General features: G+C 39.7%; 1 protein-coding gene across 1 annotated transcript; it reads left to right on the top strand.

Moving 5' to 3' along the window:
• The first annotated feature begins 4,692 nt into the window (after nt 1-4,692).
• LOC109996439 (NXPE family member 3-like) lies at nt 4,693-15,960 on the top strand. Its single transcript, XM_065951387.1, has 7 exons — nt 4,693-5,058; nt 6,270-6,402; nt 8,657-9,208; nt 9,784-10,079; nt 10,409-10,479; nt 11,194-11,400; nt 11,484-15,960. The coding sequence occupies exons 2-7, from the start codon at nt 6,286-6,288 to the stop codon at nt 12,026-12,028; spliced, it is 1,788 nt and encodes a 595-aa protein (XP_065807459.1). The 5' UTR covers nt 4,693-5,058; nt 6,270-6,285; the 3' UTR covers nt 12,029-15,960.
• Nucleotides 15,961-16,272: the final 312 nt, after the last annotated feature.

The following is a 16,272-nucleotide window of genomic DNA, read 5'->3' on the forward strand; positions in this document are numbered from 1 at the left end:
GGCTAGTGTGTATATGAACAGCATCGTCTCAATGATTGTTAAGGACATGAGGCCCATTGCTATTGTTGAGGGTGAAGGCTTCTGTGAAATGGTAAATACTTTGGGATACACCCTTTCATCCAGGACTACTTTACTGACTTGATGGAGAGGAAATATGTGGCTACCATGGAAAAGTAAAAAGTGAACTAAAAAAAAACACATCCAAACTATCACTACACAGAATTATATTTTTGACTGGTTTTATGTGATTATGTTTTCCTTTTTTTTTTTTTTTTTTTTTAAAACAGCCTGATTTCAAAATATGATCATATCAACAGATTTAACACTGTTGGATTACTTTACTACTGGGACCTGATGATATCAGGGAAGTATGATGACTTTTTCTGAATAACGTTCATCTGATATTCAGAAAAGGGCCAGGTCTTTCTTTCCAGGTGCATAGTGCCGCATAATGGTTCATAATGCAGAACAAATGGCATTGCAAGGTTGAGAATCATGCAAGTAACTTCAAGTCGAGTTTTCATATTCATAATTATTACAACCCTGATTCCTAAAAGTTGGGATGCCATGTAAAATCGAAATAACAGAAGGTGATGACAGAGGTTACATCTAAAAGGTGCTTCCCCTCCACTTACCTGTGGTGAGTGTAGCCTTGGTCAGGAAGAGTCAATGTCATCAGACGGTGGCCAACTTTGTGTTTCGACCCTAAACCATAACACCCTCCTGTTGGTGGGTTGGCAGTGGTGGCCTGATCACTGCCCATCTCTTCCTCCTGACTTCCAGCTTGTCTCCTCTCTCCAACCAACAAGAGGCTCTCTCAGCCACCTCCCCCATCCTGTTGGCTGCTGTCTTCCTCTCCTTTCCTGTCACACCCATGGCTGTGAGCATCCTCTACACCAGTGATCCTCACATTTTTTTCTCTGAGAGCCATCAGGAGAGCCATTTTTATCACGGTTTATCAAAAGCCACCTCCAGTCATTAAAATCATGTCTGCTTATTCACTTTTCATGAGGCGATTTCTCTGTTTCCTCTTTATAATGTTCATGGTTGAGAATGTTGACTCACGTGTATGTGCTCAGGAGGAAGGACATCACTTTTTGTACAAGTGGCTTCAATGTGGGAAAATCTTCTTCCGACACCAAACTCCACTGAGGAACTGAGGAGGAGACGCTGTGGTTGCAGAGCTGGAGCAAAGAGAAGAGCTAAGAAGAGGAAACATAAGCCTTCTGTACCAGCGGTGATTATGGGGAACATGAGGTCTTTGGGCAACAAGATGGAAGAACTCGACGCGCTTGTTCGGCACCAGTGAGAGTGGGAAGCACATAATACCACGAGTGCAGTATTATGTGCTTCACGGAGACATGGCTGCACTCAGACATCCCAGACCACAGTGTGGCAGTACCCGGCTTCAGGTCTTTTCGGGCTGACAGGGACGTTATTAAGAGTGGTAAGAAGAAAGGTGGAGGGACTGAACTGTATGTGAGTGAGAGATGGTGTAATCCTGGCCATGTTAGTGTGAAAGAACGTCTGTGCAGCCCGGACATTGAACTGTTAGCTGCTGGAATGCGCCTCTATATCTTGACCAGGGAATTCACGTGCGCCATTGTTATAGCTGTTTACATCCCACCGTCAGCTGATACCGAGTCTGCGAGTGATGCCGTTCACTTTACTGTTTCCACAGCTTCAAACTAAGCATCCAAATGCTTTTGTAGCCATTACCGGGGACTTTAATCATGTGAAAATGGACAAAACACTACCCACTTTTCATCAATATGTTAACTGTCCAACTAGAGAAAATAAAACACTGGACCGTCTGTATGATAATGTTAAGGAAGCATACAGTACCACTGCCCTTCCCCCCTGGGCAGATCAGACCACAACCTGGTCCTACTGACACCAGGGTATATCCCCCTGGTCCAAAGGCAGTCTGTGACCACAAGGACTGTTAGGAGATGGACTAAGGAGGGCAACGAGGCACTTCAGGACTGCTTTGGGTCCACAGACTGGGATATACTCTGTGAGCCACATGGAGAGGATATTAACAGCATGACTGGCTGCATCACAGAATACATTAAATTCTGTGAAAACACTGCTCTACCGGCCCGCACTGTACGCTGTTTTCCAAGTAACAAACCCTGGATCACCAGTGACCTGAAAGCCCTTCTCAACAAAAAGAACAAAGAAAAAAGCCTTCAAGTCTGGAAACAAGGAGGAGCTGAGGAGGATACAACACGATCTGAGGGAGAAGCTGAGAGAATGCAAAGACGCATACAGGAGGAAGCTGGAGGCCAAACTCCAGCAGAACAAACCCTACCTCTGTCCCCATGATGAACACTCTGGACCAGAGTGTATATTTAAAATATTTAAAAAAAATAAGAATAAGAAGAGATTTATACATTAAGGATTTAACTTAACATTCTTACTGGTTAAAAAAATGAAAATTAAATACAGCATTTATTCAGGCTTGTCAACTGAATGTAAAAATACTTGCTGGAGGTAAGAGGTTTAAGTTTTCAAAAACAGTGATGACAGTGGTACATATGTAATAACCATATAGGGGGTTCTCCAGAGCTGTGCAAATTTGTGACTGTACAATCAAAGATGTATATGTTAAAGTGCAGGAGTGTAGATACGTTATCAGTTGAAACTATTCACTATAATGATGACCAGTCAGACAATGTCGTTAACTTAAATGTAAGGATAGTGTGTCAATTTTACAAGTAGCATGAGCAGAACAGATTACAGTATGGAGAGACAGATATTATCATGATGATGACAGTTCTCTGCTCGCAAGAGGTGAGCTGTTGTAGTCTGTTGGAGAAGCTGCTGACTTATCAACTACTTTTGATTTCTCCATAGAGCCTGTTAGCATAGCTTCCAAACAATATGGTGGACGTTAAGTTTCGATTCTGGGCGTGAGGTCCCACCCACTGATCTGTGATTGGTCTGTAGCTTCAGTGGTCGAAAATATGAGGAACTAGCGTTGTAGTTTCACCCTGCTAACCACAACAGCTTCCGATGACGCAAAATTATGATTTTTGCGTCATAGGAAGCTCCTTTTCAGACTTAGAAATACAAAGATTTCCCATCTCAGGGGAAAATGAGGGCGGGATGCACGACCATTCAAAAATACTACCAGGTTTCTAATGATACAAAGCTTAATGCAAATGGGTGAAGTATCCCTTTAAAGGAAGTATTAGTTTAGAACTCAAGAGTGTTTGTCTTTTTAAAATGTAACTTTTGCTACATTTTAAGGTACATTTTTTTCCTTTAACCATACCTCATATTTTATAGAATATCCGTGAGGTACTACCCTGATGGGAACCGTTTTGTTCGCAGTCTGGAGAAAAGCCATCTCATTTCTACAACTAAAAGAAGATCCATGACACTTGTGTCCCACCTGATGGAGCGCTTTGGAGAGAAGTGAGTATTTCTTATACACAGATATAGGGTGCGTTCGAATTGTCCCTCCTATCTCCTTTCACTATCCACTTCACCTTAACCATGGAAGCATTTAAGTGGCGGCCATGATAAAAGCCGTTCGAATTCTCTAAAAGTTAAGGAAAGGTGGGTCAATGCTTCCTTTATAACCTCCTTTAGCATAGGATAGCACTGGACCATCCTTTACGAAAGGAGATGAGATATGCCGCCCCACAATTCCTTGCGGCCGCAACATTTAAAGTGAATCGTGCATCCAACCGTTCAACGTGAACGATGATCGTAAAGTGACACAGATCATGTTTTATTCAACATATTTAATTCACTTAAGAATGCTGTGCAGTTGTACATTTGTATGCTTAAAACATTATGTGTAGGTTATATCTTGCAGAAATGTAACAATTAATTTCATATTTATTTTGATGTTGATTTCTGAGTGGACAGGAATGTGATGGTTTCACTTTTGTTACTTGTAGCCTGGTGGTCTATATTGCTTTTATTTCAATCCCAACCTTGTGGTGATTAGGATTATTTCACCGCTAAGAAGGCACAGAGGAAAGTTTTTTAGGTGCGTTTTTTGTAGTCCATTTTCGGAACATTGTAGTTTCAACATGGCAGACCCACGTCATTAACCTCCACCGGCCCGTTGCATTTAACGACGTCGCCTAGTGGAAAATGCGGTCGGATTGTCAGAGCAACGAGATCGCCTTTCCCTAAGTCCTTTATGAATTCTGCTAACATCTTTCCTTGACCTCATGACGTTTTCGCGGGTTTAAGGTAAAGTGGATAGTGAAAGGAGATAGGAGGGACAATTTGAACGCACCCTAAGTCTCTTTTTGAGTAGCGTGACTGTCATGCGCAGGGGTGGGCAATTGGTGGCCCCCATCAACCCTCAGGTCAATTTTTACATATCAATTAATTGGAAACATGAAGAAAACATGGCAAAATCTGCCATGAAATCATGAAAACCAGAAATATTGCCCATCTGTTACGGTTTGTATTTAGACAAAGCAGACACGGCAGCAAAATTGAAGGGTTTGAGGTTTTATTGCAGGGCTTGGTATAAGTGGATGGCTGACTGGCTGGCTGGTAGTGACGGCATGGAGGAGACTTATGGAGTTAGCTGGTTCAGTAGGCAGGCAGGTAATTGATTAAGTTGCCTGAGAAGAGTATTAAGTTTCAGATAAAAGATATAAACATTTAGTAAAACATTTTTATTTCTTTTCCATATGGGTGTCTCCGCCACCTTGACATATTTCAGCACTCAATGGAGATGCATTGTTTTTGCAGAGTTTATGCTTCAGGCCCATACTTCAGTTACTGTCAAACTGGTTTTCATCTGTTCAGTTGTTGTTCAGCTGCCGTTTTAATAATGACTGGATACGTAACCCACTGTTAAATGGAGGGAGGCAACATTCTTATGAAGGGCATCATTCGTCTTGATAATAGAACTTCTAACCTTGATGACTTTATGAAGCTTCTTTATCACTTTTTTGACGCTTCTTGTTATGACAGGTTGTCTTGTTTTCTGAGTAAAAGGTTTACTTTTTTTAAATTTGGATTTCCGTCACATCACAGAGAGTTCACCACTGTGTTCACTCCAAATTAATCTCTTCTGAGGTAAGCTGTAATATTCTTTATTTTGTTTGGGTGAAACTTTTGTTTAATCTTATAGACGCTGAGAAAACAACATGTTTCCATTAGTGTCTACTTTAAAGGTACTTTTTTAACGTTTTATGCTGCATGCTTTAAGCTTCTTGCTTCTGATTTTTGTTTTTACTTGAACCCCTGTATCACATTTACTTGTTTTGTTACTGGATACTTTAGGGATAGGAAATACTCTTCACTGTTTGAGTTCAAGCTCTGATATAAAACCCCATGTCATATATCATACTTTATCAATCTATGATCCCATCAGTTAAAAAGCACATGTTCAGTTTGATAAATCTAGTTTAAAATAGTCCTCCATTTAGAGGTAGTACAGTGCCATCAAAATATATTTAAATGCCCAAAAATAAGTGTTGTCATTCGGTAAGCATGAGCTATTTGAACAGTTTCATTAATGAACAGCTTAATTTAATGTTTTCTAAAATTATACATCATGATTTTTTAATCTACAAAGAAACAAGTGAAACTGAAGAAAAAACATTGAGGAATAAATGGAATAGAATTAGAATCTGAAATGTAAATGTGTTAAAGTATAAAGTAACAAAATAGTACCAGTTAAAATGTCTACTTAAAAACAATCTTTAGTTAGGTATTAAGGTCTTTTACCTGCTTTTTGTAAAGTGTGTTGAGATAACACTTGTTATGAGTTGAGGTTATACAAATAAAAATTGATTGATTAGACTAAATGTACATGTTTCCTTCGTGCCTCCATTACTGCGTGCCTGCAGGTAAACTAATCCTACCTTAAGTCAACCTTTTGTCCTCAAGTGGCGTCAGTACATTTCATAAGACCATGTAACCTTGGCACACCTGATTGTGAGAATTTGATCATCAGTATGAACGTTGTAATTATGTTCCTGTCAAACCTCTGGCACCAAAAAGTTGTTTTGTTGTAAACTCCCTGTTTGGTAACATATAATTACCTTATTTCATGACCTTACTTGTCTGTGCTGCTGCAACGCCCAAATTTCCCCTCTGGGGATCAATAAAGTACTATCCTATTATCACATTTTCGATTGACTACATTAGTTTGATGTTGGTAGTGAGACATGATGACACTATAAATATTCAGAGGTTTTTATGACTGAGTTAAGTGACTTCCAGAAGAATTCATATGATAAACTTAACACAGTCTGTTTCCCCTTTTGGTTGTTTTAATCCAGTACCAGAGGACTCACCATGTGGCTAAAAGGTTTTATAAGTAACCATGTCAACATGAAACTTCTGAAGACCTGTGTCATCCTTCTTCTTCTGACTGTGTTGTTCTTTACACTAAGAAACATGAACCTGCTGCAGGTGAGAACTGGGATTATTGGTAACACTTTAAAGGTGGTCATTGAGTGTCTTTCAATGTACTAAAGTGGGGAATGAGCCCCCCTGGGGGCTCCTGAGACACTGAAAGGGGCGTTGTGAGATGCTTTCCATAAACAAATAAAAGTTTTATGATTTGCAAAATGCATATTTCACCCATTATTGTGAAAATACATACAAAAAGTAGTTGAATTTAAAATACAACCATAGTTGTTAAGTAAGATTTATGATGAAATGAAAGTGATATGTAAAAAAATCCATTAAATGTAAGTTTGTTCAGAAGTGCAACAATGAAGGTGTTCATCTACTCCCTACAAATAAAAACACACAGATATCAGCTGTCTACTTCATTATTACATTTCGTATGTCCACTCAAGTCCTTAAGTTTATACATGGAGATTACTTGGGTTCTGCTTCTAGCCTTTCTTACAATGAATTACTAAAATATGGACAGTGGGGCGCCCCAGTCTCCAGCACAGTTATTTTGAGGGTCCCAGGCTGAAATGTTTGGGAACCCCTGCTCTACGCTATGAATGCTAAAGTCCCGATTGAAAGAGTTTGTATTGAGGAGACAGGCTGGCTATTCATCAACAAGTGACATCAGGAGGGCAATAATGTCATAACTGTGAGGACCAGAGGGGTATTCCATGAAGCAGGATAAATTCAATTCTATTAATTTCAAGAAACTTTATTTTTCCCCTGGGGGCAATTCAAAGGCACCCAGAGCAGGAGCATAACGACAGTGCAAAGAAGGCTAAAAAAAATAGAACTAAAAATATAAAATACCAAATTAAATACTAAAGTTAAAATACAAAATAGATGCAGTAGAATATAGATATAAGTGGACAGTGATCGGACTAAGTAAACTGAATTATTGACAAATGTAAACAGAGCTATATGCAATAGATTAATACTGAGTGAGGGGAGCAGCTGGCCGGCCGTCCCGTCCATGTAAACACGCTGTAGATACAGCTCTGAAAACATCACAGACAGAGGGACTTGGGTGTCACACTCCTTGTAGACAGACATGACTCAGAGTTATTTTCAGAGGATATACTTGATTTCTGCTGGATTTATGTGTAAAATGTCGCATATTCAGCCTTCAAAGTATGCACAGACTCTTCATAAATTTGCACTTGCTCCATTCAGACAGCTGCTGTACCTTGCCATATAAATTATGCTGTGCAGCTGTATAACAGAGTTCATTTAAATCTGATATAAATTGTACATCATTTTTTAATCTTATTCCTGTATTGGTCAATTTACATTTTATGGTAGGCCTACGGCTACGGTCATTTTATATTTCTGTAGGGGTTTCTTTTATATTTTCGTGCAGGTTAATAGGCTACATGGGGGGGCAGTGGGTGTTGTTATATTGTAGATTGTTAGATTGTTGTTAGATGTGACAAATATATAACATATAGGCTTAGTCCATAACTATAGAAATAAAGTTATTACAACACAAGCTTAGTCATTTTTACATTAATTTAGATATTTTAGTGTAAAGAGCGTAATAAAATGTGACATATTGTGCCTTTCCTGTACACTCCTGGTTTGATAGAAAGATGTGCAGAATCACATAATTAACAGCATGACATCTTGACTCACACATCTTGCTAGTTGTTGTCTCACTTAGACTGACAGTTACGAAGCAGTGCAATTGCTCATACAATGGAAAATGGAGTTGATGAAGGGGCAGAAGAAAGGATCCTTTGTTTTCTTGTCCCCTGACATCATCATATTAGATCCCGAGCAATTCTGTCCCGAAACACTTTTTTTCCCATGTTGAGATCATTGCAGTGGATATTACTTCATTCATATTTTATAGAGTGGCCCTCAGTGTATCGGCCTGGTCTTATAAAATGTCTATAATCCGCCATTAAATTAATAATGCGCCAGATACAGAAACACCTAACTTTGAGAGGGAAAAGTAGACAATATATAATCGTAAAAATTAAAACACAACTTTGATCATTAAAAAGAGTAAATAAGAGAACATTTGTAAATTAAATGTTTATAAGGGGAGAGCATGCTGTAAGATCAAGAAATGTAAACGACTATTGTCCTTAGGTCAAGTTAAGAATAATCCCAAAGTGACTTCTGGCAGTTTAAAAATAAACAGTAATTAATAATACAAATATATTTGGACAAATATTCCATCTTTTTTTTGTTTATTTTATTTTAGTAAATTTGTTCAATGCATCTTTGTCACCATGCTTCTTTTTCAACTCCTTGCCAGCTAAATTATAAAGAAAACTCTGCCATCATCAACAAGAAAGTGACTTCTACTCAGCCCACTGCTCCTCCCACTGCACCTCCCACTGCTCCCCACACTGCTCCTCCCACTGCTCCCCACACTGCTCCTCCCACTGCTCCCCACACTGCTCCTCCCACTGCTTCTCCAGTGCCTGACAACTTCTGCACCTTCAAGCCACTGTCTTCTGCAGAAGCTGAGGAGGAACGTCTCATATTGGACTCCATTGCTTGGCCTGAAACTCCTCCTCTGCCAGCTCCTTTTTCATTGAATCAGACAAGTAACGCCGCCCACAGCACCTTCACCATTCTCCCAGGGGGGGTTGGAGACGAGCGGCATGTAGGAGACCAGCTGGAAGTTATGATAAAAATGTACGACTTCCAAGGTAACCCCAAGAAGTCTGGAGGAGATGCAATTGTTACCCGATTGCACAACAGGGCACTTGAAGCAGGTGTGGCTGGACGAGTGGTGGATCACCTTAATGGCTCCTACTCTGCTGTATTCCCTTTACTCTGGGAAGGAAGTGCACAGGTTGAGGTAAAGTTCAAGGCTATATCCTTAAATGTTAATGTACAATAAGTGATGACTAAATAATTACCTAATGCAATGTCCTGTAGGTCATTTAATTCATGAAATATAAACCATTCCCCCTTGACTTACTTTTGCAAACAAACAACAACATAAAAAGTAAGAAAAAAGAAAAGACATTGTGGAAGTTTTAAAAACTGGGGGTTCCAGTAGCCTGTTGGGTATGATGTGCACCCAATTTACATTGGGTAAAGTCCCCTTTGCTGCGGCATGGGGTTCATATCTGACCTTTGCCCTTTGCTTAATGCCATCCCCAACTCTCTTCTCCCAACATTTCCTGTGGTTGTCAGCTGTCCTATCCAATTAAGACGAGACAGGTCCAAAAATATACATGTTGAAGAAAACAAGTTCTACTGGCCAGCTAGTGGGGAGTTGACCATTTGCATCAATGTCTCTTAAGCTCTGAATTTAACTTCAGTCAGCTGACACCAAAAATACAACTTTGTTTTCTAATTATTCAATTAATAATTAGTAGGCATGACTTGTATGCTAGAACTTTAAACTCTTGTTCTTTGTTTTATCAGGTGACGCTTGTCCACTCAAGCGAGGCTATCACAGTCCTCCGTAGGCTAAACAGAGAACATCCTGATAGGACTATCTTAAAGAGCCTCTTCCGCTCAGGTTCAATCTCTGAAACTACCATCTGTAATATTTGTCTACGTAAAACCAACCAGCCACAGTGCAACTACACTGACCTCCGTACTGGTGACCCGTGGTTCTGCTACAAGCCAAAGGAACTGAGCTGTGATACCAGGATGAACCACATCAACGGAGGAATGCGTATAAAACTCAAGGCTAATGAGGCGAACCTTTTCAAAAGGTGAGGGAGCACAGCAATAGAAATGATGTATCTAGTTTTACATGTAATGACTATAAACAAAGTGTAAAGTATGTATCTCCTGGGGGGAAATGTCATGTTTGTAACTACAGGAGGCAAAGATGAAATCTTAAGATGTTTATAGTGTAAGATGATACCTATCAAAACACTTGGTTTGAACACTTGAAGTCTCTCTCATCAACAAAACTATAAAGTGTATCTTTGGAGTCCAAATATGGAAGCAAATTGATTTATGGTAACTAAATCACATTTGACATTTACATAATGAAGTGTGTTTAAGAGAGTCTTAATCATGGGAGCTTCCCCCCCAGCAATGTCAACATGCAAGTCTTCATTCAGGCTTCAGGACCGGCCAATATTACTGTGCTGCCTCCAAGGAAAGGTAAAGCACAACTTTTCTACTTTCAACTTTCAACAAAAAAATCTCCATGCGACCTTGAAAATAAAAATGGTTTGGTAAAAATGCATACAACCTAACTCTCTGTATTCAAGCAGATATACATATAAGGCAAAAATATATAAAAAACAAACCAGCTTCTATCTACAAAACTGAGGAAGAGCTGCAAGTGCTTATCTCATTAACTCAGTACCAGTGTACTAATAAAAAACTCAAACCGCTTAACATCTGTAAATAATTTACTTTAAATAATTAACATTGTCAAATAAAAGGCATTTGGTAACATTTTCCTTAACCACAATAAACATGTGCATTCGAGACATACACTCACTATATTGTAGTAAAGCATAAACTTAATCTTTTGAAAAACATCAAAGAACTCTGTAGAAGCCATTTTAATCATGGTCCATTTAATTTAAGAATTTTGATTTCAGTTCATGCTAGTAAAACACAACATTCATAAGAAATAAGAATATAATTTACATTAAATATTTCAGAATTAAGAAACAGATTGGCTCCTACTATGTTTATGAAAATTGCCACTACAAATGCTTTTGTGACATATGTATAATGTCCTCATTAGTGTAAAGTAAAATGAGTAAGGTAAAGCAGAGACCTTGTTTTGGCCTTTTTAGGGGATCTGTTGACAAATGATACAACAATGAGTTTAATAACCAAATTTTGATCAACAATTCTCAGAGCAACCCATGGATAGTCTGGGCAGTGGGAAGTCTGGACTCTCTGGGTATTACTACCAGGGTGTGTGGCGATCACTAGGTGGCACCAAAGTCCACCAATTCAACAACTCCTCTGCCATCAGTCAGTGTCTGAAAGGAAAGGTGGTCCACATGTATGGAGACTCCACCATCAGGCAGTGGTTTGAGTACCTTGATGCTTCACTTCCAGGTAGTTGATTCACAGTGATTTTAGGCAACAGTTTAATTGTATTTATTTCACAGCTTAATCTGCTCCTTTTTTCATACTTTCAGATGCTAAAGAGATAAACCGGAATAATCCGAAGAGATTAGGACCCTTCATGATATGGGACAATGCAAAAAACATCTTGGTGAAGTTCCGCTTCCACGGTCCTCCTCTGAGTATTTCCGTCCTTATCCCAACCAGTGAGCTGCGTTACATTGCCAATGAAATAGATGATGTAGTTGGTGGCACCAACACAGTTGTCATTTTTGGCATCTGGGCCCACCTCACTCCTTTCCCAATGCAATTCTACATCAGAAGGCTTTACGGCATCCGCAGGGCGGTGATTCGTCTGTTAAACAGGGCTCCAGACACGCTGGTGGTCATCAGGACTCCAAACCTCAGAGGTACAAACCCCTATATATTTACCTTTAATGACTGGTATGCTATTCAACAGGACAAGGTGGTCAGAGCTGTGTTCAAAGGACTTAATGTTCAGCTGCTGGATGCCTGGGAGATGGTTCTGGCCCACCACCTGCCTCACTACGTTCACCCACCTCCTCCCATCATTAAGAATATGGTTAACATTATATTGTCCCACATGTGCCCCCAATAGTGCATTTAATAATAATAATAATAACTTTATTTATATAGCACGTATCTAAACAAGGTTACAAAGTGCTTTACAGAATGTATTCAATCAAACAAAATAAAAAATACATGAAAAGTGCTTCACAAAAGAATCAGGATAAAACATTGGTGAGTTATAAAAATGTATTAAATTAATTAAAGCAGGACATTAATTATTAATCAATCGTTAAAAAGGTCTACTTATAAAAATGTGTTTGGAGCAAGGATTTCAAAATAGGAACAGTTTGCCAGCCTACTAATAAAGGTGCTCTTGATGATCTAAGATTCGGCTCGGAGCATAAGGGGTTAAAAGTTCTTTAATGTAAGGGGGGGGATTTAAATAATTTTTTTAAATCAACCCTGTAAGTAACGGGCAGCAAATGGAGGGAGGAAAGGATTGGGGTAATGTTGGACCTGCAGTTTGCATTTGTTAAAATCCGAGCAGCAGCATTCTGCACTTGTTGGAGTCTGGCCATTGAGGACTGACTCAGGCAAGTGAAAAGTGAGTTGCAGTCGCCCAAACGTGAAAAGACAAAGGCATAAATAAGATTCTCTAGATCAGGGAAAGACAGAGTTGATTTAATTTACTAATGTTTCTTAGCTGGTAGTAGCAGGATTTAATGAGATTATTGATGTGCGGAATGAAGTTAAGCTGTGAATCAAATGTAACACCTACATTTCCACCTGTAGATTTTATATTGGGTGTTAGACCGGACCAAAGAGCGGCTTGAATTTGCTTGCTGTATGATCGGGGCCAAAGAAAATGACCTCTGTCTTCCCTGTATTAAACTGCAGACAACGACAGTTCATCCATTTCTCAATGGGGGCCATGCACTCCACTAAATTGTTTAAGCGGCTGATATTGTCTGACTTGAACGACAGGTATATTTTCACATTATCAGCATAACAGTGATAGGAGACCCCCTCAAAGTGATTCATAATATTTCCTAGTGGAAGCATATGAAGGGAAAACAAGACTGAACCAATAATTGAGTCCTGTGGCAGACCGTACGTCATGGGGGCCGAGGAAGAAACAAAATTACCAATTGAGACAGAAAATCCTCTATTTGACAGGTATGACCCAAACCATCTGAGTGCGGTTCTGGTGATGCCTTTACACTGATTAAGTCTATTGGCTAGAATTTTATGATCAATAGTATCAAATGCTGCGCTTAGGTCCAACAGCAATATAACCAAACATTCCCCATTATCAGCACTCATCAGCAAATCGTTTGTAGCCCTGATAAGAGCAGTTTCGGTACTGTGTCGTTGGAAGAACCCTGATTGAAACTTGTCACAGATGTCATTATTGTTTAAAACAGATGTCAGCTGGCTAAAAAACACCTTTTCAACCTTTTCAAGAACCTTAGATATGAACAGGAGTTTGGAAATGGGTCTATAATTCTCTGGAAGTGATAGATCAAGGTTAGGCTTTTTGAGTAAGGGCTGGATGCTTGCTTGTTTAAAATGATTGGGAACAGTTAATGATGTAAAGTAAGCTGGGGCCAATTGTACCAATAACCTCTTTCAGGAATGAGGTGGGTAAGATATCAATAGGGCTTGAGGTGGTACGCATGTGAGACACAGTATCGATAAGCTCAGTAAGAGAAATTAATTGAAAATGGCTGAGCAGTTCAGAACAGACAGGATAATCATAAATATGTGCAGTTGTCGTTGGTACAATATTAGACCTAATATTCATGATTTTTTTTTAGGAAAAAAGATAAGAACTTTTCACAGTCAGCATTTGAGGAAGCTGACAGAGCTGGGGGGCAGGGTTAATGAAACCCTTTTCACACATTCGGAAATCTCCTGAAAAAATCCGGAGATTAGGCTCCCCGGAGGGGCTTTAGGCTATATGTGAACACACACAGACAAATTTTTCGTGCTGACTTTACCCAGAGTTTCTCCGGCCAGACCCCTAGTATTTTTTCCGCAGAAAGTCCGAGTGAGCTGATGTGAGAACGCTGCAGCAAATTCTCCGGGGAATTCACCTCAAGCCAATGAGAAGAGAATGACGTTTATATACAGTGACTGCCACACAGTGCATAAAGTGTCTGCACGTGACCACTACGATCTCAGTGCACGTAATTAAAAGGTTGCATTTCAAGTTTTCTGTTCATCAGTATATTGTTCTCCGCTCTTTTGTGGATGTTGTCATTCCATTGGACTACACATAGCATTGATTTAAAGTCAAATATTCTCATTATAGCATCGTGTAGCGGACTCTGTTGCTTCGGCCGCTACTTCTAAAGCTATTAACTAAGTCAACTAAGTCACTGGGTTGAGATAGTAAAGATGGAGTTTGTTTTAGTTGGCCAAGGGAAAAAGATTAAAGATATGTGAACAAATAGTACTGCTGGGGTATTTTGGGGCAGTATCAAACACAGTGCTGAAGTAGACACACAAATGATCTGAGATAAAAACGTTTTCCAAGGCCAAACCTAGAGTAAAATCTAATGTGTAGCCCCTGTTGTGAGTTGGCCCAGAGACATGCTGTACTAGGTTAAAAGACTCAGTGATTTTTAAAAACTCAGTTGAAAGACCATTAGAGGGATCATCAATATGGATATTAAAGTCACCAGCAATAATACGTTTGTCAAAGCCAGCAAATTCATTTAAAAAACTACCATTGGACCTGGAGTCCCTATGGCAATATTCAACGTCCTCGACAAACTGATAACCAAGTTTATGTGTATATATATATATATATATATATATATATATATTACTACCAAAGCAAAAGGGTGGGCTTAATTTACCTAACCTCAAATACTACCACTGGGTGGCACAACTGAGGACCTTAATAGCATGGATTAACTACCGTTAATCAGCTCTTTCAAGGGGAAGTATTGAAATCTTACGAACACCTCCACAGAGAATTTGGTTTATTAGGGATGGATGGAAGATTTCTCCAGTTACCATCGAGTTTAGAAAGAAACTTTATGTTGACTATGGAAGGAGTGTTGAAAAAGAATCTGATTTCCCATCTCTACAGATGGTTTCAGGGAGGTAAAGAATATGAGGAAATATGTGCTTAAACATTTGGGGTATTAAGTATTGGCTGAATTGAAGTTTTGAGAGATACCTGTGCATGTGGGACATTTATAGACTGACCAGATAAAAGATTATCAGTGTCTTATGTTTTGCTTTTCCACCTGCTGACCCATATTTTGTTTGTTTTTTTACATCTATGTATTTTGATATGATTGAAATGAACAAAGCAACTTTGAAATAAAGCTCATGTTAAAAAAAAAAAAAAAAAAAAAAAAACTACCAGTGTGTCCAGACAAGCGGTAGATCATTAAACAGAGGACGGGTGAAGTGCAGCAGATTTTAAATATTGAGGCTTCAAAGCTAGAGAATGTATCTGTTGAAATAGGGCAACAATTAAAACAATTTTAAAAGACAACAGCTAGACCACCACCTCGACCACTTGCTCTGGGTGAGCTGAAGTAGTTGTAATTAGTAGGACATAGCTCAAGTATCTGGCTGTGGTCGCCAGGTAACAGCCAGGTCTCAGTTAAAAATAAAACGTCTAGATTCTTGGAGGAAATAAGATCGTTCAGAATGAATCCTTTTTTGGAGAGAGACCTTACGTACGAGAGAGTCAATTTCACAGGGATACTTTGGTGGCTAGAGGGGGTGGTCTCTATAGGGACTAACCTGCAGGTCCGTCAGCGCCACGGTTTTGCTCCGTCGGACGGCTCGCGCCCATTCACACTGGATCCATTTCTGGGACGTCAGCGCAGCAGAGTGCAGCGTAGCGCACCCATGACACATCACAGGAGAACTAGAAGATCCCGCGGGAATAAAGAGAAAAACATGCAAACAACATGTTGCTTTGTCTTTCTGAAGATGCATTGTTGTTCATTCAGTTCCTGTTTTGACGTCATGTTGATAAAGTGATGAAAAATACGATCACGAGTCCGTATATTGTGTTTTATTTTGAAATTGACCGGATGCTCTGTGCGTTTCCTTGTCTGACTTCCTGTCCGGGCTGTCATATTCTGTCCAGCTTGACGCGAACTTGCAGCGCGCTCCGGTGAAAATAGACTCGCTGTGTATTTGAAACGGAGCAGAGCGCAGTGCCGTCGGTGGCACGCTCCGGAGACGGACCGCAGCGCGCACTGTGTGAACACAATGATTGACTAGAGTGGAAGCTAAGTACAACGTAGTGCGCTGCGCTGATGGACCACAGCGCGCACGGAGTATGTGTGAATTGGGCTT

Source organism: Labrus bergylta, chromosome 23 (assembly GCF_963930695.1).
Source record: "Labrus bergylta chromosome 23, fLabBer1.1, whole genome shotgun sequence".
Classification (NCBI taxonomy): Eukaryota; Metazoa; Chordata; class Actinopteri; order Labriformes; family Labridae; genus Labrus; species Labrus bergylta.